Source organism: Pavona decussata, unplaced genomic scaffold (assembly GCF_977016875.1).
Source record: "Pavona decussata unplaced genomic scaffold, jaPavDecu1.1 SCAFFOLD_13, whole genome shotgun sequence".
Taxonomy (NCBI): domain Eukaryota; kingdom Metazoa; phylum Cnidaria; class Anthozoa; order Scleractinia; family Agariciidae; genus Pavona; species Pavona decussata.
Genome location: NW_028145436.1, coordinates 1,871,940 through 1,895,939, shown reverse-complemented (window position 1 = coordinate 1,895,939; position 24,000 = coordinate 1,871,940). Strand labels below are relative to the sequence as shown.

At 39.9% G+C, this 24,000-nt stretch overlaps 2 protein-coding genes across 3 annotated transcripts; one reads left to right on the top strand and one right to left on the bottom strand.

Annotated features, from left to right (window-relative positions):
• Positions 1-5,742: 5,742 nt before the first annotated feature.
• Positions 5,743-17,415, bottom strand: LOC146487833 (uncharacterized). 2 transcript variants are annotated; one of them, XM_085127722.1, is made up of 10 exons: positions 17,277-17,415; positions 16,338-16,466; positions 15,523-15,619; positions 14,391-14,513; positions 13,838-13,883; positions 13,482-13,592; positions 12,781-13,266; positions 9,786-10,068; positions 8,798-9,552; positions 5,743-8,163 (listed from the first exon to the last, which is right to left on the bottom strand). In XM_085127722.1, exons 2-10 carry the CDS (start codon positions 16,454-16,456, stop codon positions 6,155-6,157), a joined length of 4,029 nt encoding a protein of 1,342 aa, XP_084983848.1. In that variant the 5' UTR covers positions 16,457-16,466; positions 17,277-17,415; the 3' UTR covers positions 5,743-6,154. The 2 variants fall into 2 exon arrangements, with proteins under 2 accessions (XP_084983848.1, XP_084983855.1); XM_085127729.1 differs by having other exon boundaries at positions 13,838-13,880.
• Positions 17,383-22,199, top strand: LOC146487832 (uncharacterized). Its single transcript, XM_085127742.1, has 6 exons — positions 17,383-17,650; positions 17,772-17,883; positions 19,598-19,755; positions 20,790-20,853; positions 21,211-21,272; positions 21,806-22,199. The coding sequence occupies exons 1-6, from the start codon at positions 17,504-17,506 to the stop codon at positions 22,058-22,060; spliced, it is 798 nt and encodes a 265-aa protein (XP_084983868.1). The 5' UTR covers positions 17,383-17,503; the 3' UTR covers positions 22,061-22,199.
• Positions 22,200-24,000: the final 1,801 nt, after the last annotated feature.

The window sequence follows — 24,000 nt, the reverse complement described above, 5'->3', positions numbered from 1 at the left end:
CAATGAAGTTGAAACGTTTTTGACCGTTATAAAATCCAATTTTTAACTATGTCCATTAATAATGCCCGTTTATGACAGTTAAAAAATACAGGAGACCATTCGACGCACAAATAAACTGCTCAGAATACGTTTCGTTGCTGGATCTCTTGTAGTAGAAATGCGCGTGCCAGACGACACGAAAAGCAGAAAAGAAATACTTACGAAATACACAATACTTGGGATTTCGAAAGCTTTTTGATTTAAGGTTAGGCTAATTCTTAAGTTTGGGGAAAACAAAATTCATGCAGAGCCAAGATGTTTATTGCTTTTTGTTATAGGATCCACAGTTTCAGAAAACCGCTATGAGGCACTGGAAAGTCTATGTATCGCCATATTAATCCTGTTTATTAGCTGGCTCGTGGTTCTCACCCTTATTGTCTTGTTTTACTGGCGATACGTGTACAGGATTCGACCAAACAGGTTAGTCCAGATTACAAGCAAGCTACATTAGATATAAAATCAGGCTACAACCAGTTTCGTTAAGACTGCAAACAGCCAGGTCATATTACAACAAGTTGGCTTAGTGTGGTAGTCTAGTTTGCAGTTTTTCTTGATTCTGAAATCAGTGCTGCATGCTTGTACCGCATATTAGAGAGCTTTGGACGTTTTTAAGCCGTTTTATAGGGGATGCAAAAAAATTACTTCGGGTACTATGATTACCGTAATCCATGGCACGTCTAAAGCGTTTGAACTCAAGAGCAAAAATTGTACTCTATCTTCAGCCTGCGTTTTTGTGTTGGTGTTAATTTTACTCTTACATCTTTTTCATTTCTCTATCAAGAAACACCGTAAGCTTTGAGCCACAGCAAATGGAAGAATGGGACTCTTTACCAGGGGCTGCTACGGAGCTGTCACTTAAAGTACCAGCCTTGAAGAAGAACAATAGGTCCACACAGACTGAGCCCCTCCTGATTGAGACCCTGGTGACACCAGAGAGACCCTCGCACCACCTTCCTCCCATAATGCACAGGAAAGACAATTCAATTGATAACTGATGGAGACTACAGAGAAACAATAAAGGAATATTTTATACTAGGAATAGCATACCAGAAGTTTTGGACGCGGATTCGTGGCGTGCTGCGTTTGGAAAACTGAAAGCAATCGAAGAAGTCGCCACTAATGGGTGACAGTATTAGTTATTGAAATAAAAAAATTGTTGCATTTTGCTCAATAAAAATATCACAATAAATATTTTCTCTTCAGCAAAGGATGTATGATTGCTTCATCTTTGACAAATCTCACTTTTAATAGGCCTCATCACCGTTTTTGACGCCATTTTGACGGGTAGTCAAACAGGCTTGAAATAACAGTGTTTGTATGGAAATCCGATGTCAAATAATTTTCATAAAACATTGGAAACTTTTGGCACTAGGAAAAAGATTTTAACAAAAAATTTGGAGGGATGTAGCTGTGACAGAAAGCATCCAGTCGTGTTTTGCACTTTCCATACATTTCCCTGTATTTTTTCCCGCGAACTATTGTTAGTAGCAGTTCACGGCTGGTTCGCAATACAGACAAATGTACAGAAAGTTCGAAACACGACTAGACGCTTTCTGTCACAGCTACATCCCTCCAATTTTTTTGTTAAAATCCTTTTCCTAGCGCCAAAAGTTTCCAATTCATGAATTTTTCAGGAGCGATGTTTTATGAAAATTATTTGACATTGGATTTCCATACAAACACTGTTATTTCAAGCCTGTTTGCCTACCCGTCAAAATGGCGTCGAAAACCGTGATAAGGCCTATTTCCCGAGTGATCTTCATAGAATTTTGCCTTACGATTTCAACGCACTGTCAAGCAAAAACGTGGAGAAGACTGATGAAAAAAATATATAAGGGAAATAATTTTAACGTACGAAGCTTGGCTACTGATGAAAACTAGAAGATAATGTTGAATTAATTTGAGAAATCGTAATCACTCGCCGCATTATTTAATGGTGATATCTTTCTGATAAAGGATAAGTGATGATCACTGTTGTGGCGTCAAACGCCATCAGATTTCTTTTTCAACCTCGTTCTCAGGGTCTCAGAGGACCCTGGGAACGAGGTTAATGTCGTAATGGCCACTGGCTGTGCGCTTAGTCCGTGCACTCAGTTACTCGTTTGGATGGTTCTTATCACGCGGGAAAAACACGCGCGTGGGATGCTCGCGTGGAACGAGATGAGGTTTTGCGCCAGTAATGCAAAAACATTGGAACAAAGATCTATTTGGTTTAATTTACTGCGATCATTCGAATGTGCTAATTACTTTTGTGTATGTGGATTCAGTGTACAACAAACTCTGATCAACATAACAACAGACTTAGTAAAAAAAGTTATTAATAAAGACTTTTACCGATAAATGAGCTTCTACTTAGTTCTGGTGTTTTGAATGCATTACAACAAAAACCTTCACGACACTGAAGCGAAAGGAAGGTTGCCGTGATAATTGCCAAACAGCAAATCAGGTATTGAATTAATCAGGATAATGCAGTAAGCGAAAGAAACTCCATCACTTTTTTTACGCCGAAACTAGAGCCGATCAAGAAACCTATGACGCGATGTTGCATTTAAACGCAGAAATATTGGTTCATAATGAACAGTTTCTACCGCATGTTGTTGTTGTTGTTGTTTTTTTTTGAAGGGGGTCAGTTTCTAAAGTGGTGCCGCGTCGGTGGGAATTGGAAACGAACGTTCCTAACTGGTGAATTCGCTGTGATGAAGAGCTAACGCTCGAAACATCAGCGCTCGAATCGCTTTACGATGACCAAATTACCTTATAGCCAACTCCTTATCAACTCTGTTGATATAACTTAATATGTCTTGAAGGTCTGGCATCTCTGGGCAGCGGTACCAGTTTCTTTAGCAATGAACCCAGCGAATTGTGTTGTTATGGTTGAAATATTTGAAAAAAATGAAAGCAAAGATGTTACTGGAACGATGTACAACCTGCGATCGTTTCGCTTGGTAAACGATTCCCGCGAGAAACTCAGTGAAGCAACCATAAGAGAATACCACGCATAGGAGAAGATAAGAGCGCTGGTAAAATTGGACCTGATCGTAGGTTAACGGTAATTTACTCCAGCCGAGATTTAAAACATAGCCTACGAATTATACACAAGTACCCAGATCAACTAAGGTTACCCAAAACCCAAAAGACTGGTTCAAAAATCCGTCTCTGTACTTCAAGATAAAGCGAGAAAAAAGGAGGCTATATTCTATATTTACACTAAACAAGGGAACTGTTACACGAGTTCTTATGCCTAAACTTATTTTCGAACATTTTGTTTTTCTCAAAAGGTAGATGGCCAGTGAACAGACCCTAGCAAGGATCATTCTTTTTCTCTCTTCTGCAGTCTGTTTTTTAAAAGGTAATTATTATTTTTTTATATTTCCGTACTCTAAACATCCACTGTCTATTTACTACCCTTTCACCTTCATTCATTAATAAAATAGGTGTGAATAATGTGGAGAAAGAGTACCCTGAATGTTTGCGTGCGGCCACGAGCGAACTTATAAAGGAGCATTACAAGTCCCATTGTCGAACCATGGTCTTTGAATCATGGACGCAAACTTTGCTCCGGCCTCAAAATCCTTCATTGACTCCCTGACATTGAAAGTTATCTGGAATACTGCTGCATCCTCCTCCTCCTCCTCCTCCTCATCATCATCATCCATCATCATCATCATCATATTATTATTATTATTATTATTATTATTATTGTTTTCTGGCATCAGCATCATCATCATCATCATCATCATCGTTTTCTGACACTGTTTTCTGATTTAGCCAGGGTGGTAGACAGCAACTACACGAATGTCCATATTCAACAAATTTCTGAACACAGCCTCCCTTATCTAATTTGGAGCCCTGTGTTTATCCGCCATCAAGCCCCTACCGCGCTCGTGGCCGCATTAGGTTTTAGTCGCCCAAGCCTCATTTTCTGTTCTCTTTAGGTATCGAAAATGGAACAGACACAGACGATCTACCCGTGGACAGTGAAGCGACAAACTCCATTTCTCTGGCTATTCTCCTCGTGACTGCGCTGTCCCTAGCACTGCTGTTGTCAATTATTTTCTTGATGTTTGCCTATACGAGACTCAAGGATCGGTGACAGTTCACGGCGGGAAGCCAAGAACCAAGAACTTGAACAGTTTACAAAGTTGTTAAGTTCTGATTCCAACTATATGCCAAGCCTGTATTATACTTAGCAAGTAGCAAATATACCTGTTAATACGCAGTCATTCAAGAATTGTTAAAAAAAAAAAAAACATGCCCTAGGTTGACGCCACGCAACTTTCGCGCTCATCCGTCGGATTCGATTCTCAGTCACTCACGATTGTTCCCGAGATACAAGTGACATCCCTGAAGACACCTGTCTCTTTAAGACGTCGGCAGCTTGGAGCTCGGAAACCCGAGGACCGCTGTTCCCGTCAGCCTGGTGTTCTCGTGCCCAGACGCCATCAGCCAGCCGTCAGCTAAGAGGGACACGTGACGCAGGGGACCGTGATAACGAGACTGTCCCAACTTTGTTCCCGGGGTCCACATTCTACCTCACCCTGGAAAAGAAAGGAGGGGGGGGGGGGGGGTGGGAGAAAGAAGTGGGGAAGGGAGGTTAGAGCGACCCTGGTGAACAAATAGGCATTGTTTGTGCTCTAATCAGAGGATAACTTGTATATTTTAGGTTCCCTGATTCTGTTGAAGGCTAGAAACAGCCATAGTCGAATGGTTATGAAAAAATGACCCATACTCCACATTGGTCGACTGGTGCCTACTACTACAGGAGTATTTTTGCGCAGTTCATGGCTATGCGAGAAAAAGCAGATCTTAACAAGGGCTGTTGGAATCCAAAAAGAGAATTGGGGGTAACAACGCATTTTTCAGAGAAAATCAAATAACAACAATTCTAAAAAGGTTTAAAATACATGTATCAAATCTTTTTCTAAATTCAAGCATAATTATCTCTGAAAAATGCGTGGTTACCCCTAATTTTCTTTCGCGATTTCAATACCCGTTGCTAAGATCTTCTTTCCCGCATAATCATAAACCGCGCAAAAATCCTCTGAATTTGTAGGCACCTTCCACAATAAATTAGAGCTTCCCGAGATGCGCAGAAACAAAAGTAGGCACCGTCCATAATGAGCCCTTTGTAGCTAACGGTCAAATGGTTGCTGGGTGGCAAGCTACGCACTGGGACATCCAATACAAAGCGACTTCATCCAGTCAAATTTGAATTTTCTTTGTTTTGGATGTCCCAGTGCGTAGCTTGCCATCCAGCAAGGTTTTTTTTTTTGTACCATGTGAACGTTAGCTACAAAGGGCCCATTCAGCGTTTAGACTGATGCTAGATTTTGTCAACGTAACTGCGCGTGTGGAACAAGCAATATATCAATTGAGGAAGTGATATGGATGGGAGACACCAAGACACGAGCGGGCACACAAGGGGGCGGGGGGGTGGTGTATAAAAAAAGAGAGAACAGCGCGTTTATTCAGTTTCCGTTTCCCACCGGTTTCTAAGGCCATGCTATCGTGCCTTCTGAGAAATGGGCCCCTTCCAGGCTCGGTGGCTATTTTTGAACTCAATATTTTTCAACATAAATTTAATTTTCATGGATTTTGAAAGTTAAATCAATGCTTATCACGCTTGGTAAATTATCAAGACCTTCGAGAAATGGGCCCCAGGAAGCAACTGCTCATAGTCTCACGAGAAGAACATTTACAAACTTCAAACAACAAATTTTAATTGTGTTGTTACCATCCACTTAAAATCTCCAGAAACAATCATATTGCCGTCCAGCTTAATATTTCGATTCTCGTTGGCGGGAAATCAATCAAACGGAAACACTTCAATGGATCAACGTATGTACAAATGATATATTTTAACAAAAGTCTAAAAACAAAACAAGCTCTCGTCCGACACTTTGGGATTGAAAGGTGGGTTATTTACACTTATCTGAACCTAAAATATGTTCGTCTTTATACCATGGTAAAAAAAAAAACCCGTGTACCTTCAGACAATAATAAATGGTGAAGGGACATTTAGGTCTTTTCATATATACAGTGACCATAAACTAGATCTGCACTATTTTCATCACAATACAGTGTATCTTTTCTGAAATCAACCGACTTAGCTTGTTTATTTTCTCTGTCGTGCTCTGGTAACTCTCTTAGTGACAGTTTCTGGGCTTTTAACAGGCGCCATTTTCTTAGAAGCTCTCCCCCGAGGGGTCACCACAGGAGCTTGTTCCTCTACTTCACCTTCAGCTGTTAAATCATCCGATTCCTGAGACAAATCACTGCTTTCATGCACTGTAGGTTTCGCTTTGTTCCTTCGCGTTCGTCGAGAAGACGCACTATCTTCGGGAGTCCAGGATTCGGCTGGTAACTGAACATCTTCGCTTGTCGCGTCTCCGTTCGAAGCCGATGATTTCCGAGATTTTCGCGTCCGAGCTGTGTGTTCATCTTCCTCCAGAGCCGGCGTGGTGGACTCGGTTGTTTGGATGTCGCGTACGGCGGGTGATTTGCGAGTTCGGGTTTGTCGAATATCTCCAGCTTCTTCTTTTGCCATCAACGCATCTGACTCAGGTGACACGAACACTTCCCGAGAACCCGAAGACTCGTCGTGTGATGCCGAAGATTTCCGAGTCTTCCTTGTCCGACGACCAGTCTTTTCTTCTTGCTCTCCGAGGGAGGCATCTAATTTCATTTCTTTTTCTTCCTGTTGAATAACTACAGCTTTGTTTGTGTCTTGCGATGAATCATCCTCTTGCATTTGGTCGCTATTCTGGTGCTGTTCACTGTCTGACATCTCAGACTCTTGAGAGGACAGCTGTGCAGACTTTCGTGTTCGGCGATTGTTATTGCCTTTGTCGGTTTCTGGCGAGGCATGTCTCGGAGCCGACTTACGAGTTCGGCGTGTGTTCGTAGTCTCTTCGGATTCTGCAGCTTCCTCTTCTGGTGGTGCTGTTTGTTGCATAGTTGCAGTTTCACTTGCTGTGATCGCGTCTGACTCTTGTGGCAGCTGTCTAGATCTTCGTGTTTGACGCTTTGGTTGAATTTTAGCTTCCTGTATATCAGGTATTTCTGTAGCTTCTTCAGAGTCGTCAACATCTTGTTCACTGTTACTTCCTTCAGCTGTGCCCACAGCACCGCTATCAGCCTCAAGCTGCTTGACATCTCCACCTGAAGCACCCCTCCGCGATCTCCCCACCCTAACACTTGTAACAGCCATCTCTGTATCTTCCTCTTGAATAACAACAGCTGGACGTTCCTCCATCACGTTCTCTGCCTCTTCCTTGTCTGCATCGTGCCGTTCCTCCGCTGCCATTCGTCTCGATTTTCTAGCGGTAGGTGCGAGAACAGCTGCTTCCTGCTTTCGTTTCCTTCCTCGTACTGGTCTCCCGCGCTGCGGACGCACTAAATCAGCATCGGTTGCCTCTGGTTCCGAGGAGGAGGCTAAACTTTCACTGGGTACTTCATGTATGGAGTCACTCTCTGTCTGTGGGAACACACTGCTCTGGCTGTGCTCGTCTGATGACTCTTTCATCTCCACATCACTTGTTTCCGTGCCTTCCTCTCGATCGTCCCCAGTGCCCAGCCTTTCTACCTCTCTGCTGGGGGGTTTTGTTTTGCGAGATCTCCTGGACCTTCCTGGAGCTGGTACAGCTTCCTCTTCAGCTGCAGTGGAATCGGTATCATCTGCAGTGACAGCGGCTGCGGACTTCCGTGCTCGCCGTGTCTGTCGCGTGGAAGTCGCAGAAGGTGGGCTCAGTAACGTCGCTTGTTTCTTAGAGCGTCCTGGGCGACCTCCTCGGGTAGGAACTACCTCCTCCGGAACAGTTTCCATCATTTTCGGTTCATCATCAACATGGTCAACATTTTGATCTTCCTTGGAATCATCGTCGTTTCCAATGACAGCAGTCTCTAAGACATCACGAGTGTCAGCCTCGGTTTCATGAGCTGTGGTGTCGTAGTGGTCACGTGCGGTCACGTCATTGTCACGTGCAATCACCTCCGTGTGTTCATTGAGATCAGAGGGCGTCACTTGTGATGGTGAAACAGGACGTTCTGCTGTCGCTGAGGTCTCTGATTCTACGACTTTTTCTTCCTCCAACGACTGGGTTATAATGACGCTAGAGCCAAACCCTGAAAGACATAAGTGAAGAAAATAAAATAATTATGAAACGAAAGGTAAGGGAGGTATAAATAAAACAAACCAAAAAATAAACGTCCGGCATAACTGTAATATACAGGAATTCATCCCCTTTAAAATCATTAGTTCAACGTGTGACCTCAAAAGTTAAAGCTTAGAGTGGTTTTGTCAAGCAAACCGCAGATTTCATATTGAAACTTGCAGGCTTTTTAAACCGTTATGTTGTAAGCTGTGTATCCAGCATGGCCTTGTTATGGGACAAATAAACCCATGATCTTCCGCAGACTGGTCACATTCTCTAACCACTGCAGAGACATTGGTAGTGTACAAAGTCTGGATGACACGGAAGATGGTAATGTCGGGCGCTTTCCATTTGTCAAAACTGGCCGGCCAGGTAGGTCAGTTCGTGAAACAATTTGAAGAATAAGTTTTATCCTAGTCCCTCGAATTTCTGCAAAATAGCGAATACTATTTTCGGAGTGATTATTTTTCAAGATTTTGCAGCACCATCCATTCAAAATGACTCATTTGATTTACAGACTGGCCGGTCTCACTGGCAAGGCAGTTCTGGCAAATGGAAAACACTCATAGTTTCTAAAGCAGCCTCTACAAGCATGAGTGCATTACCTGTATCATCATCCCCAGGAGGCTTTTCCTCGTACTCCGGCATCTTTTGTCCTTCGTCTGTCAGAGCATTTGGTTCCTCTGTGTGCTGATACGCTTGACTTCCATGAACTGCTTTATGGAACTCTATCATCTGTTCCTTCTCATGACGAACACGGGCCTTGGCTTGATCGATCTGATTCAACACCATCTCAAATCGAGCAGCTGCTTTCTCACCGATTTCCCCTTCTACCATCTGTTGGGCACCAGCAACCTGTTGGGGTGGAACTGCTGCGCTTGACACTGCTACGTGTGCTGGACCTCTGTACCATGGGCGTGGGGCACCAGGCCTTAGTGGTCTGAGGTGCTGCTGTTGTGGGTAGTAGGGTCGTACACCAGGAGGAGGGAGGTGACCTCTAGCAGGGGGAGGTGGGTATCTGGAAGGGGTGTGGTACATGGGCTGAGATTGAGGGTAGCTTCCCCAGGCTTGTGGAGCGACAGAGGGAACAGCTGGAGGGGGGTAACCAGGGATTATAGGAGGTGGTACTCCAGGGGGTGCAATCCCAAGGGGTGATATCCTAGGGGGTGGAATACCAGGTGGTGGTATCCTAGGGGGCATTCCGGGAGGAGGAATTCCTAGGGGTGGTACCCCATGGTAAGGTATCCCAGGGGGTGGTACACCAGGTGATGCATAAGGAAGATATGCCCCTACAGGTGGGGGGACAGCAGGTGGGGGATAATATGACCCATGATAGGCAGGATATGTGGCAGGTGGGTAGCTGATGAGAAGAAAGAAAGAAAGAATAAAATAATGTTAGAATTATCACCAGAGAAAGTATAGAATTCCAGTCATTCTCAGTAAACTCAAGATAGCATACAATGTGAGTCATGCCGAATCATGTCTTCAAAAACTCAACTGACATTTTTTAAAAGTTTGCTAGTAAAACAATAATTTGTTTATACTCCAGATCTCTGGGTGTATTGTAGACAAACAGTCAATCATTTCACTTACCCATGATATGGTACTGCAGGAACTGGGGGAGGGACTCTGACAGGGGGAGGGTACCCTAGTGGCGGCACACTTGGTGGGGGGTAGGATGGGTAAGCTGCAGGTGGCATGTAGGGTGTCTGGTATGTTGTTGAAGCTGTTGATGTGTATGAAGCAGCTGAAGTGGTGGCAGCTGATGACACAGCAGGGGGCAGACCAAATATGACCTCAAGGTTTGTTTTAGACCAGTTTAGATTGAAGCCATATTGACACTTCTGACACTGGAATGAAGGTGGCTCACTCTCACCTGGTGTATGTTAAACAAGAGCAGATCTGCAAGTTATTATCATGATAATATCACAAGAGCACATAAAAACGCTGTTGTTAATAACATTTACAGAAAAATTCAAAGGCAATGATCACCACTGCAAGGAAATAAGGAAAGAGGTACATATAACGTGGCATTAAAAAGTAAGGTTGTACAAAATACAAAGGAACCAATCCTGAACCTCTCCTTAACAATAACTGTAATCAAAAAGGATTAGAGAATTATTTTCCTGTTTTCCTAAGGAAAGAAATACAATATGTCCTTGCTTCAGTTTTTAATCCAATAAACTTTAATTAGTTGGAAAGGAAAAAGCGTCTTCCTTTCAGCTCAAGCCACTGCAAATCAAGGAGTGCATGGAAAAAGCTCTCAGTGACTTATTTAACAACTGATTTTTTAATTAAAATTTCTCTGTTTACCAGTATTTAATTTTGTTGCTATTTTTCAAACAAATTGCCAGTCATTGGTTTAATGTAAAAATTGTTTCCTTATCTCAAAATTTCCATGAACTCCAGGTTTCTTTCTGTACAGTCATTTACCAATGCTGTTCACAGGATACAAGTATTTTATTTTTTAACTGTGCATGCCTTATACTAATGAGTAACATCGCCTTCTTTGTCTGTTTGCCTTTGTTTATACAAAACTGCTTTTGCCTCAGCTAAAGATTATGAAAAACAGCAAATGTGTCTGTAGTCAGTTCTAGTTCAGGTAGATGGTGCTTGTTGACAATAGTGTTAGAACCGAATTGCAAACTCATGCAAAGCAATGCATGTAGAAGGCCTGTAAAATACTCTAAAGGGGGTTTGCAACAGACACAGCATCTTTGCACACCTTTTACACTCACCACTGCAGTACGGGAGAAAATAACAGTAATTTTGGCACTCTCAAGCCAAGTCCACAGGAATTCATTTGATTCAATTTATAAATGTATAAGATTGACTTTTGTCAGAAAAACTAACGCAGAGAGATTTCAACGTTTTGATGACTATTGTTGTCAGTTTAGTTTTGTCTACTTACTTATGTAAATTTTCTTCATTTTCTTGATAATGATGACAGGATGTCATTGAAACCTCTCTGCGTTAGTTTTTCTGATTAATTTATAAATGTTTACATTTTTATGTGAATTTGTGTGGACAAAACATGAAAATGGAAGAAAAAGGTTTAGTTTCATTTTGAAACACATCCATTTGGTTGGAGCTTTAGGTGAATATGAACATCAGGGGAATCTTTCCTACTGATTGGACTGGATCCTTTTTCTGATTTCACTGCTTGTTACACAAAGTCAATTGACTGAAAATTAGTGATTTTTTAATTAAAATAAAAATGGCTATTTCACTAAATCAAGCAAACGTTTCTGACAAGCCATTTATGTGAAGGTGGGAGGAAGTAACTGCTTCAATTCATGCGAGAAGCTAGTTCTTGTGGCCATTTGAGAAGATGACAAAAATCTTTATTAAATACGTATAATTTATTTACAAATCACAGCTTAGCAACCCACTGTAATTTATCAGACTGTAATTAAAATAGTTACTTGAATTATTTTCTGTGATTTTCTCCCAAAAGAAAAATAATTTTTTATCGATCAAGTCCTTTCCAATTTTAAAATGTTTTGAAAATGTTCCTTTCTTTTCATTTCATTTTAATGTCCCTACAATTTCCCTACCACAGACAAAATGGGAATGAAACAGACAAGCAACAGAGGTGGGAACTACTGTATGTAGAGTTTATGAAAATTTGATGTAGACTTCACAAAATTTAATTAATATTGTAAGATAGAATGTTTGGTATATTTCAGTGAGTACACTGAACCAGGCTTTTAGCCAGGCGGCCGTCCAGCCGTCCAAAGGACGGCCACTTCTCAGAAATGAGAGATTTTCGACGACCTGTTTTGGGCGGCCATTTACGAACTTCTGTGCTTAATGTAACAAAACATTGTCTATAAATTAATAAAATGACATTCCTTTTTGCTCTCAAGAGTTGTTTTAGTGTTGCTGTTGTATTTTTCTTCTATATTAACACTTTTTAGTGAGTTTCCTTTCTGTTTTGATAAAATGAATCAAAGTTGAAGAAAGGATAGCTTAGTAAAATTATCAAGGAAAAACAGCGGTTTAATAGGTAAATTGAAAGACGTTTACAGCTGTCAGAATCACGGAAATCAGGTCTATGAGGCTTCAATTTTTCAAAATTTTCTGGGGGAGCATGCCCCCAGACCCCCCTAACCCTATGTGGGCCTTTAAAAGTTGGACTCCCACTTTCAAAATCCTGGCTAAAAGCCTGCACTGAACAACAATTTATAATCAAATGATTGTAATGTAAACCTTTCAATTTTTATAACTTACTTGGAGTGTTTGCACAATTTTTTGATGAGATTTTTATAACTATGCAATATTGACATTGATTGAGTCTCTGCGAGAGACCACAGGGAACCCATTTAATACCAGTGGTGGTGTTTATACACTGTATGGGAGTGTGACTGGAACTAAGGCTATATATCCTTTCAAGAAAATTTTCTGAAAATGAAGCCTTACATTTTAAATGTACAGGCATAAGTGAACAATCGTGGTGACACTGCAAACTGCACCATCACATGATGTATGGAGTGATGTACATCAGGAATTCTATGTCTGCAAACTAACTCTAATCTGCATTAGTATGGACACCCCCTGCATGATTCTGTGGCTCAATGCACCTCACCTTTAGCCATTTTAAAAGCATGATTGCTCTTAAGCAGCTGCTGTAGACTCTGTGGCAGCTCTGAGTCTGGAGTGTTTTCTGACACCACAACGATATATTTAACATCCGTTGAGCCACAGTATGGGCAACGACCAGTGGATGACACAGGATACTGAGCTGCAGCTGACATTGTAGACTTCGTTTTTGCCGAAGTTGATGAGGTTTGTTCTGTTGATGCTGTTATGGTTGCGGTTGAGCTAATTGCGTGATCAGACGAAGAACTTTGATCTGAAACATTCTCGGAATTTGTAGAAACTGCAGAGGCTTCTTGCTGTTCATTATCGTCGTCATCGTCATCATCATCATCTGGCTGGGAAAGTTTTTGCTGCTCTTTAGCAAGCATTTGTTTGATGAGTTCTTCTTCATCAAGTTCGTCATCATCATCATCATCATCATCATTGTCCACCTCTTCCTCTTCATCATTTTCTTCCTCTCGTTCCGATGAGTCTGAAAAAATGCAGATTGTAAATAAACTAGTTCATTAAATTTATATACTTAAAGATTTCTTGTTGTTTTATAACGCAGAGTAAAAAAGCCTTTATGCCAACTTCAGGAAAATAAGTCAGTTAGTAACAGCAAAATATGGCAATTCATAAATTAAAATTGCAAACTAAAAATCGAAACAACCGAAAAGGTAATTGCAAACTAAATATCATACATACTTTGAGTGATTGATGCTTGAGAAGTACTTTCGAATTCACTTTTGTTGCCTTGAAAATCGTCTAAAACAACATACGGATTGTCTGAAGATTCATCTTGACTGGATTCTTCACCTTTCGTTCATGCAAAAATAAAACCAAAATTGTAAATAAATTGTATCTAAAGGAATGTTGATTTTTCATCTGAGAAAAGAACAAATTAAGTATTTCATTCTTTTCAGGGTCTAGTAATAATGCCAAAAATGGTTACAACACTGACATAAAAATTTTACAAAGAAAACACACCAGTGAGAATGCACACATAACCTTTGTATAAAGCACAGAATGAAAAAGAGAATAAGGAGAGAAAACAGACAAACCTTGACTGTGGTCTCCTTGAGGGCTTGATGCTGGAATTATTGCCTTCTTAGAGTGAAATGAATGCAAACAGAGATCATCATGTTTCCACCATAACCAGTGATACTCACGTTCTGCAATTGCTTGTGAGCAGTGCCCTGCACAGCCCGGGCATGTGGGGCAGCTGATTAGCTTCACAGGGAGCCCTGATTTCTAACAGCTCACATGTTTGTGTCAGATCATTTTACATCTGTTTGCTCAACAAAGCTGGTGGTTTTCATGCGTTTTGATAAGTAAACTCAAAAAGAAGAGATTGAAAACTGCCTCACCTTCCCCCTTCCACAAAAAATATACATTGCAATGTACATGTACTGGTACTCAATTTTCTACATAATCAAGGGGTTTTTGCTCAGTGTATATACCTTATTTCCAGAAAATCTTACAGTAATTTCAAGGGTGAAAAAGTAGGGTTGATTTATACACTGAAAATTACAGTAAATCATGAAATTTTTATGACCAAAGCTGTGTTTAATAACCAATACACAGTTTACAGCAATGGTAGAGTGAGAACAGTACCTGTACTGGTGCATCCAAAGACTCCAGGATTTTGTCAAGCGACACATTGCCCCAGTTGACATTAAACCCAGCACCAAGAGGGTCAGGAGGACAAAAGCCACGGCACAGGAAAGTGGGTGGATCCTGAATAGTTAATAAAGACATAAAGGTATTGATTATGGCTAAAACAACTGGATGACTGCATGCACTGTTGACTGCATAGTAACAGTAATGAATTACCATAAATGATCTAATAGACACCCCCTCTCTTATGAACGCCTCCTATCTAATTAACGCCCCCTAAGCTGACAAGTTTGTATTAAACGCCTCTCTCTAACAAACGCTCCCTGTCTTAGAAACGCCCCCCTTCCCTGAAAACCACACATAAACTAGAAACAGATGTACAATACAATCAATCAATTTATTTACGTTCTTCCTTAATTAACACCGGTATGCAAGTTGCATACTATAAGAGCTATAAGAACTACCAGTTCCCCTTTTCTGCCGCTTTTTATGTACCATATACCGTTATGGTTTTGTAGACGGCTTAGACCTATCAGCGGACGGACTTGATAGTATGTTCAAGCTCTGTTATTTAGGTTATTAGAATACTGTATTTAGGTTACCATGTTACAGTTATTAGAATAAAGGCCTCTCTCTTTTAAATGCCTCTTATCTTTAAAACGCCCCCCTCGGACCCTTGAAATTTAATATACGCCCCCAGCGTTTATTAGATCATTTACGGTATAATCAATTATTATCATATTCAATTATAAATAAATGAGCCAATGAATACCAGTAGGATTGATGTTTAAAGGTTTTTAAAATAAAAGCCATTAAACAGCAAGTATACTTGGTAAGAAAATATGCAGGCTTGCAAGAAGTGAACTGTCATTAAAAAATAATAAAAAAATAAATAAAAATAGAAAAACACAGTGCCTGTATATTATATAAAGTGAGAAACAAAATACAATCCATGTAGCTCCAGCATGCTTTTATCGCAAAGCTACAGGGAAAATTCCAGAGTGCATACATATGCATACATGTAAGCACAAGCATGGTTGGAACTCAAGCAACATATTTTCCAGTCCTCCCCGCCTCATTCACTAAATAAGTGCCAACATCATTAAAATTAATATTAATGTTTCCTCACCTTATAACCTTCCTTTTCCTGACTGGACCAAAGAATTGCTCTTCCCTTGGCGATAAGAGTGTGAAGAATTTCTGGCATATCACCCATAGGAAATAATCTGTAAAAAACAGTTAAAATACACATGAAAGTATACCACCAAAGAAAACTTTAAATTCACTAAAGCAAGATTAAAATAGGTGTGAGCCAGGGTACAATAAAACAGTACACCTCTGCATCCTTATAGTGCCCAGTTTCTAATTTCTTCCACAGTTTCTCGTTTGATCAAATGTACACATCATAAAAAAACATAATCACTTAACATATTGCTGTCAAATGTTTTGATGTGAAAGCAAATTCACCCAACTAATACCATACTTAAAATTCCATTCCCAAGTACATTGTATACCTGTGTCATTGACTTAACTGAACAATACATGTACACCACCCTCATTTATTTACCAGGCTTAATATATACCATCACATTTATTTCAATGTGCATAAGCCTGATATCGATATTAAAGATCATAACGGCATGCAAGATATTTGTCACCTGAGCCTAGTTTAATGGCCTTAGCTCCCACGAGTCTCCTGCGGCACGGTGGTAGGGCATTGAAACTAGAAATCGGAATGTTATTCATGTACAGGTTTGACTCCTGTTGGGAGAATTCAGATTTCGTTTTTCTGAGTATGCCTGTATCACTGACTAAATACTACATCACTCTCTAAACATGAGCTGTCAAATGTCAAAATTTGACTTAAAAAAGAAATTTTGTGACTGTAAGAGAGGTGGTCACTTAAGGAGGCTCAACTGCATTAGAAAACCAATAAACACTTACTTATCTAAGATAACATAAAGCCTGTTTGAATTTCCACACCGAGGGCAGAAACCATCTTGAGAAACTGTATATTTCTTGCCACGCAAGTGAGCACCCTTAATCTTCTCCTCCATACCCATGGCATCAACACTGATGGAAAAATTAATATATACATAAATGTACTGAACAGCAAACATATTAAAATCAATACTTTGAACTAAATACAATGCAAAGAAAAGTTTTGGAACTAAGATTTAACTGTCCCCCATGCCACATAAAGTGTAACCATGCACATATTTTTAGCATCATTGTTTTTGTAGTGAATTTCTCTCACTTTTGTAAAGTGGCTGAGAACCTTTGAATTTTGTCATTGTAATTGTAATATGCAGATGTCATGGAAACCCAGTATCTTCGACCTTGACTACTGTGTGTGTGAGGGGGGGGGGGGGGGGTGGGAGGGAGGAGAGAGTAGGCATTACCAATGCACCTAGGTCTAACACTTACTTTGAACTCCATCAAATTATATTTCAAAGAACCGAACTGAAATTTGAACCCACTCCCTCCAGCTCTGTAGTTTGGCAAAATCAAAACATACACAAGTGTGCAAATGCAAGCAGAGAAGAATTGAGTGTCTGGAGTTCATGTACAGCGTACGCTCTAGCTTTATACATATAAACTCCAACCTCCTGCATGAGTTAAAAGCATACATATTGAAAATATTTAAGCAACAAAACGTTAGGCATTTGTTTTACTGAGATATTTTGGTTTTTGGTGAGAATGCATATCTTGTATTCATGTAATACTTGAAAAAATTAACAACGGTCGACTTTTCCTGTCAGGTTTCAATGAGAAAAAAACGATAAGTTAACTGCGAACTGGGCTAGACGCTTTCTCATATATAATTATTGGTCAAGAATTAGCGCATAGATCTCACTACAAACACTGAACACACAAACTTACTCTGCTCCTGCCGTGAATTTTTCATATGCACATTGTCCTACAACCTACAGAGAGTCATAAAACGTTCAAAAAAGGTAAACAATTGCAGACAACTTGAACGAAAATATCACCCACTTTCACTTACCGCCATGTTGATGTCCGGCTTACTATCCCATGGGGCCTTGCGGCCAAAATCAGCTGCTCATGCGTAGTTCGACGCACAGTTCAAAAAGCGCGAAAAAACAAAAATGGCGGACGAGGGAAAGGTTTGTGTGGAAAGCAAACAAATTGTGCTAAGAATTCATGAAAAACTAAAGAACGAGATCCATGAAATAGCTGAAAAGAAGTCTTACACTGCAGAACAGAGGGAAGAATTCGAGAAAAAGCTCCTTGAGGTAGGACGATTTGCCAGCTTCCAATTTTACAATTTAGAACGTACGTACCAAGCTTTAGTCAGGTATTTCATGAGAGCTACGTGGTAGATCAAATCCGTGATTTGCTTTGTCTTTTGTAAAGCTTTATAAAGACTCAGTAGAGGAAACAATCAAAGGAAACGTGGCCATTGGAGGGCAAGAATGGAACAACGTATCCCAAGCTGAGGGCTCAAACAGTTCTGTTGTTCAAGAAGGTATGCTTTTATGTTACCATAATCTTTTGATTTGAAGGATGCTGATTTTGAGCTTATGCACCTTAGTGTTAAGACACAGGGGGGTGGGGAGGGGGAGCTGCCAGGTGGAGGCAGGGCTATGTCAAGCCCCACCCCCCCCCCCCAGCTTATTAAACAACAATAGGCGCATTATTGTGAATGCTTGACAAAATTATTAAGCAGCAGTTATTAGTCAGAGGGTTATAAAAAAAGTAAACCCTTCCCGGCTTGCTGGTATATAGGATGATAATGCCCTTAGCTTGCAGGGCTGTCACTAAGATTTCAAGTTGCTGGATAAATACAACAAGTAGGTGGGAAATCAAACAGCTAGGAATTTCTTTTGGTTCTATTTTTCTTCTATTTTCCTATGAAAATAGCCAGGGGCCACGTTCTTAGTAACCGGGGGAAATCCCCGGCCCCGGCCTCTTAATGACAGCCTTGGCTTGGCTGATAGATTGCCTTCAAAATTTCACAGTTGCCCTTGAAGATTCATGTCTTGGCCTTCTGTTCATTTTTTGGACAGCATTCAGCCTTGGCCATTATCATTATTTTGGTATACCAGCTACCTGGACTGGAGGGGTTTATTTACTAAGAATTCCACAGTGATAGTAAAACGTTTGTGACTAATTTTCTGCTATTTTCAGCCAATGCTTTGGTAATCAGTTGGTAAATGTTTTAGCCTGAGTATCAGGCTTTTCGGGGGGGGGGGGGGGTGGGGAGAGGGGGAAGAGAGGAAGGGGAAAAGGGAAGAAAAGCCTGACACAAAAGAATTGAGACGAGTATTCCGCCCCCTCGATGAGCATGACGCTTCGCCGTAAATAGTAGCCAATCCAAATAACTTCCGGTCGTGCAACTGTCATGTCAGCGATGACCGCTGTGAGAGATATGAATTGAAGTTACACAGACAGCTCCATTGCAAAAGACTCTCCAAACAAAAGATTTTCTGTTGAGCACCACTGAGCAGAATTTGCGACTAAATACAGCTTCATTACAGGAGGAAAATACAAATCTCGCAGTTCAGGATGGCAAGAAGTGATGACAAGAACGCAGCCGTAACTAATCAAAAGACAAATAGCCGTGATAAGAAACACAAGATCTCAGCGAAAACAAAATCAGAGGCGCCCGGATTAAAGATTATTAAACAATTCAAAACCTAACTAGAGAGGCTGTACTGTCACCGGACGCACTGAAACAAGCCAAACGTACAAAACCCAAATAAATGCCTCAACGGGTATAAGAACGACGGTTGCTCAACGGGCGATAAACGCAGCACTCGTAACCCAGAAATGACAGAAATGACCTTTGATATCAAAATACAAAACATACGACAGTTGCATTGTTTAGTCTATCATGATAATTTTTGTTTCCGGCGGAGTACGTAACCTTTTGTGTTTCGTCCAATCAGCGACAACGTCCAAAATTCGGACGTTCGACACAAACTTCTGAAAGGTTTTGTGTCAGGCCTTCCTTTCCTCTTCTCCCCCTTCCCCTCCCCCTCCCCTTCCCCCCTCCCCTTAGGAAGGCCTGATACTCAGGCTATAAATGTTTGGAATTGATAATTCACTTAGAATAGAGTCAGTAGAACTGTAATTATTGATCTAAACTCAAGATTTTTGTTAATTTTTCTCAGTTTTCTACAGCTTTAGTCTGGCTGCAAAATGATGTTAAAAACTCATTCCTTTTTTTTTTTTTTCAGAAATGGAGCCTCTTAACAGAGACCGAGTTGCTCAAGTATTAACTCTTTGTTCTGAATTGGAAGATTTGTTAAAAGACACAACAACCAAACGTAAAAAATATCCGCAACAGATCACTGGAGGAATCAAGAGCATTCTTCAGAGACAGAAAGAGTTGCTAGTAAGAAGAATGGTGGCATTGGCCATCCAGTTTTTAAGTGCCCCACTTACTGTTTATAATATTATATTAATGGAGATACAAGGTATTCTTGATCAAAATGTTGGATGTATTGCTGGCTGATAATGAAAAAGTTCCAGCAACAATGACTATTAATAACAAAACGTTGTTGACAAAAATGACTAATCACAGAATAAATTAATGCTAATGAAATAAATTTCTGCCAGCTCCATGTTTTGTTTTCAACCTTTTTCAAAGGGATAGTCAGCCACATAGGCCAAAGTTCTGCTGCTTTGTTGTGTGTGTTGTATTCCTAAAAAATATCCCTGAAATACACTGTACATGTAGGACAGTACGTAATCAAGCATACCAAATATTAATTTTAGTTTTGTCAACCAAGTTGCTAACTAAGGTAATTTGACAACTGTAAAGAGATTTGAGTTAGCTCTTGATTCAGTCTGACAAAGAGTTAATGCTTGAAACTACAGCACTTGAATCTCTTTACTGTAGTCAAGTTACCTTATCAACCTAGTTGATTTAAACAAATATTCATTTCCACTCTGCCATCAATGCAGCAAAACAGTTTCTTTAGAGGGTAACCCCCAATAAATGAACATATCAGATATGCTGCTAAAATGTTGTTCAAGGAAAGATTTTTGGATCAAGGGTTAACCTGTAGAGCCTGATACAAAGTTGCAAGTTCTTGTCACTGCTGTCTTAACATGACATTAATTTTTGTAGCTGTTACATTGTAGAAGAAGTGTAACATAGAGGCAATTTGTGTTTGGTTACCATTCTCTTTTTCCTTGTGACCTGTAAGTTTGATCACAGAGTTACACTGTAGCACCAGAAAATATACGTATCCCACTCACTCCCCTACCCCCCAATCTTTCTGTGGGAGGGAGGAGGTGGACATGACAATTACTGGAACTGTACATAACAAGAAATGAAATGCTTATCACTATTGTACGTGTGGCAGATGGATTAATGATAATAATTAAGATTGATTGATTGATTGTGATTTGTTATTTGTACAGGAAAAGTACCAGTCATCAATAAAGAGTGATTCATCTTTGAGTAGTTTAAATGTCTTAACACCAGGTGAGTTGTATTTTCCATGTGTGTTTTTTCTACCCTTTTGTCATAAACTACAAGCATTTTCAAAATGGTTGAGACATTCTTATTAAAATCATCATTTCTTTTGAAAAATACTCTCTTAAGCACAATGTAAAAGATAAAAACCATTTCTGACCCCCTCCACTTTTCAATGTTGTCACTTCTTTGTATGAAAGTCCATCGGAAATACCCTCATGTATTCCACATGTACCGGTAAGTGACTTCTTTGTAGCTGTCCAGTGTTGACCAGTTCAGATTTTTTTCTAATATCATCTCATGTGTATGGTACGGGCTCAAACAGCCTGTATGGTCATTAATTTTGTTTTCTTTGATGTGTGTTAGATTTTGAAGATTGTATTCAAAGATTGCAATCAGCATGTGATGAAGTTGTTCAACTATCTAAGGTATGTAAATATGAAACTGTTTCTCACTTACAAACTAAGGGTTAATTCAACTGTAAAAGTGTATACCATTATTTCTCTCATAACATTTTGAACAAAACTACGGAAGACAAAGTGGAATTCTCTGTGTTAGTTCCAGAGCTGACGCTTTCTACACTAGAATCATGATAACTCGAACTCTTTGGGGAAAACAGAAACCTAACAGATGTTGGGAGTGTGGAGGGTTATATTTGTGATCGAGTAAAGAACTGTATCAAGTTAAGTAAGCTTGAGTTCAAGTTGCTGTGGGTTCTATTGTACAACTGGATGTTGAACAAAGTTTAAAAATGACTGTTACTTGTTTTGTTGGCTTGAAATTTGACTTTTCACAGTGCAATTATTATATCTGTAAAATGTTGGTACTGATGTAAGTATTTAAGGCTCTGGAAGCAGAAAAAATGTGGCATTGTCTGGTTACAATTTGTTATTGTGTGTTACCCTGCAATGGCTGTACCCCTTGAGTGATTTAACTTTTTTCATGCCTGTATTCCTTGCAGTCCTTTCCAGAACTTCACAGTAAAGCTGTTCGTCTGCAGCAGGTTGTTCTTTCCCATAAAACTATGCAGAAGAGTGAAACTGATGCTGTCCTGTTTGGAAAAGAAAGTAACATTGATATGACACACACATCCTGTACTGATACTTTAGAACTGCACAATGAACAGTCACAGGGTTTTAAGTGGTGGACAGGATCAAAGCGCAAGTCGCAGCCACCTCAGAGATATGACGCTTCTCTGAATACTTACACTAGATGAACTGGATTTTATGTCAAGCTGGATTTTATTTATTAATTACATTGGCCTTCCACCACTGGAGACTAAAGACAAACTTAGAAGCAGCAGGTTGTTCTTTCCCATAAGGCTATGCAGAAGAGTGAAATTGATGCCATCCTATTTGGAAGAGAAAGTAACAGTGATACGACACACACATCCTGCACTGATACTTTAGAACTGCATAATGAACAGTCAAAGGGTTTTATGTGGTGGACAGGATCAAAGCGGAAGTCGCAGCCACCTCAGAGATATGACCCTTCTCTGAATACTTACACTAGATGAACTGGTTCTTATGTCAAGCTGGATTTTATTTATTAATGACATTGGCCATCCACCACTGGAGACTAAAGACAAACATAGAAGCTACTCATTAGTTGGTCTGTTAAATCTTTCTGTGGGGCATCAGGAAATCCATGACTTCACACTTGAGTTTGTGTTAAAACTTGAGTTTGAGTTGAGATTGACCCAAAATTCTGGTAAGCATTAACGCTTAACTATCAAATAACAAAATGATTACTCATTAGTTTCTTGAATGTCAAAAAAATAATTCAAGTCAATTCATCCTCACAGTCATAAATTCCCTGGTCCCTTTCTGCAGTAAAGTACAAGCGTCCAAAGGGAAAAAAAAGGAGAAAACAACACAAAACTAGGATTTTAATTAAAATTTTAACATAAATGTGTCATGCATTTTTGATGATTTTTTCAATGTTGGCTCATGCTTAACATTTTTTACATGAAACCTGTTCCAGATGTTCAGTTTATTAAAAGCAAAGGAAATACAGTAAAAGTAAGAACCTGAAAATTAAGAACCTGTTAGCCTAAAATTTGGATTTATACCCCCTACAGTATAAACAAGAAACTGTTTAGCCTAAAAATTGAAAACAGGTTCTTATTTTCTAAAATCATATTTAGTACATTACAGCTGCAGTGCAAGAATACTTAGCCTGCGAATACAGCCGCCTCTCATCACTCCCGGCCCCCGAGGGGCGTTTCGCGCGAGAGAATTGCTCGCGAAATGCCCCTCGGGGGCCGGGAGCGACGAGAAGCGGCTGTATTCGCAGGCAAAAGAATACTATTTGAAGAAAAAAGCAGATTCTCATTACTGTAAAAATGATATATTTTTTAATAAAATAGGCCAATAACCATCTTGTTTTGCAGCTGAGTTTTATTTGCTTTTCTCCAGAATTAAGAACCTATTTTAAGAACCTAAGCAGCCTAAAATTTTGTTAACTACCATTTATATAAGAACCTGTTTAGGCTACTTCCCAAAAGTGTAGGTTCTTAGTTGCAGGTTTTTACTGTACGGCATGCAAAACAACATGGTTTAGGGGAAAAGCAGCCTGCTATGGTACATACCTTAGTTTTCAGACTTTTGATTAACCCACCATAGGATGTCTTTTTGCCGCTAGTGAAACAAAAGCTGGAAAAGGGGTCTGCTCTCGCATTCTAGGAAAAAAGGAGAGGTGACCAGATCTAGGAAGAAGTTTCCAAGAAGTTCTCTCCAGTTAGTCCTTTCTCATATTCATCATAATTTTGCATGCCACCATTTTACCTGGAACAGGCTTAAAATGATGATTTCTATACTAAGGTATAATGAATATCATTAATTAGTATATTTTTGTTTTGTATTCTATAAGATTTTACAATATGGTGTCTGCCTTAGTGAAGGAAGTGTGATGGCAGTGAACTTCCCTTTTTTTGTAAATAGTACTTGACCCAAGACACTAAAATTTTCTATTTTTACAACTAGCAGATAGTACATACATGGTACACATATTAAAGCATTGTTACTACTCCTATCTGTAAATCATCTTTAGGTTTGTAAATACAAGATTGTCTGAAAAATGCACAGATTCTTCATAGAAAACGTGTGTGTCGAGTCATCTTTTCACTGGCCAGCTGGTGCAGTACGTACCAAACCT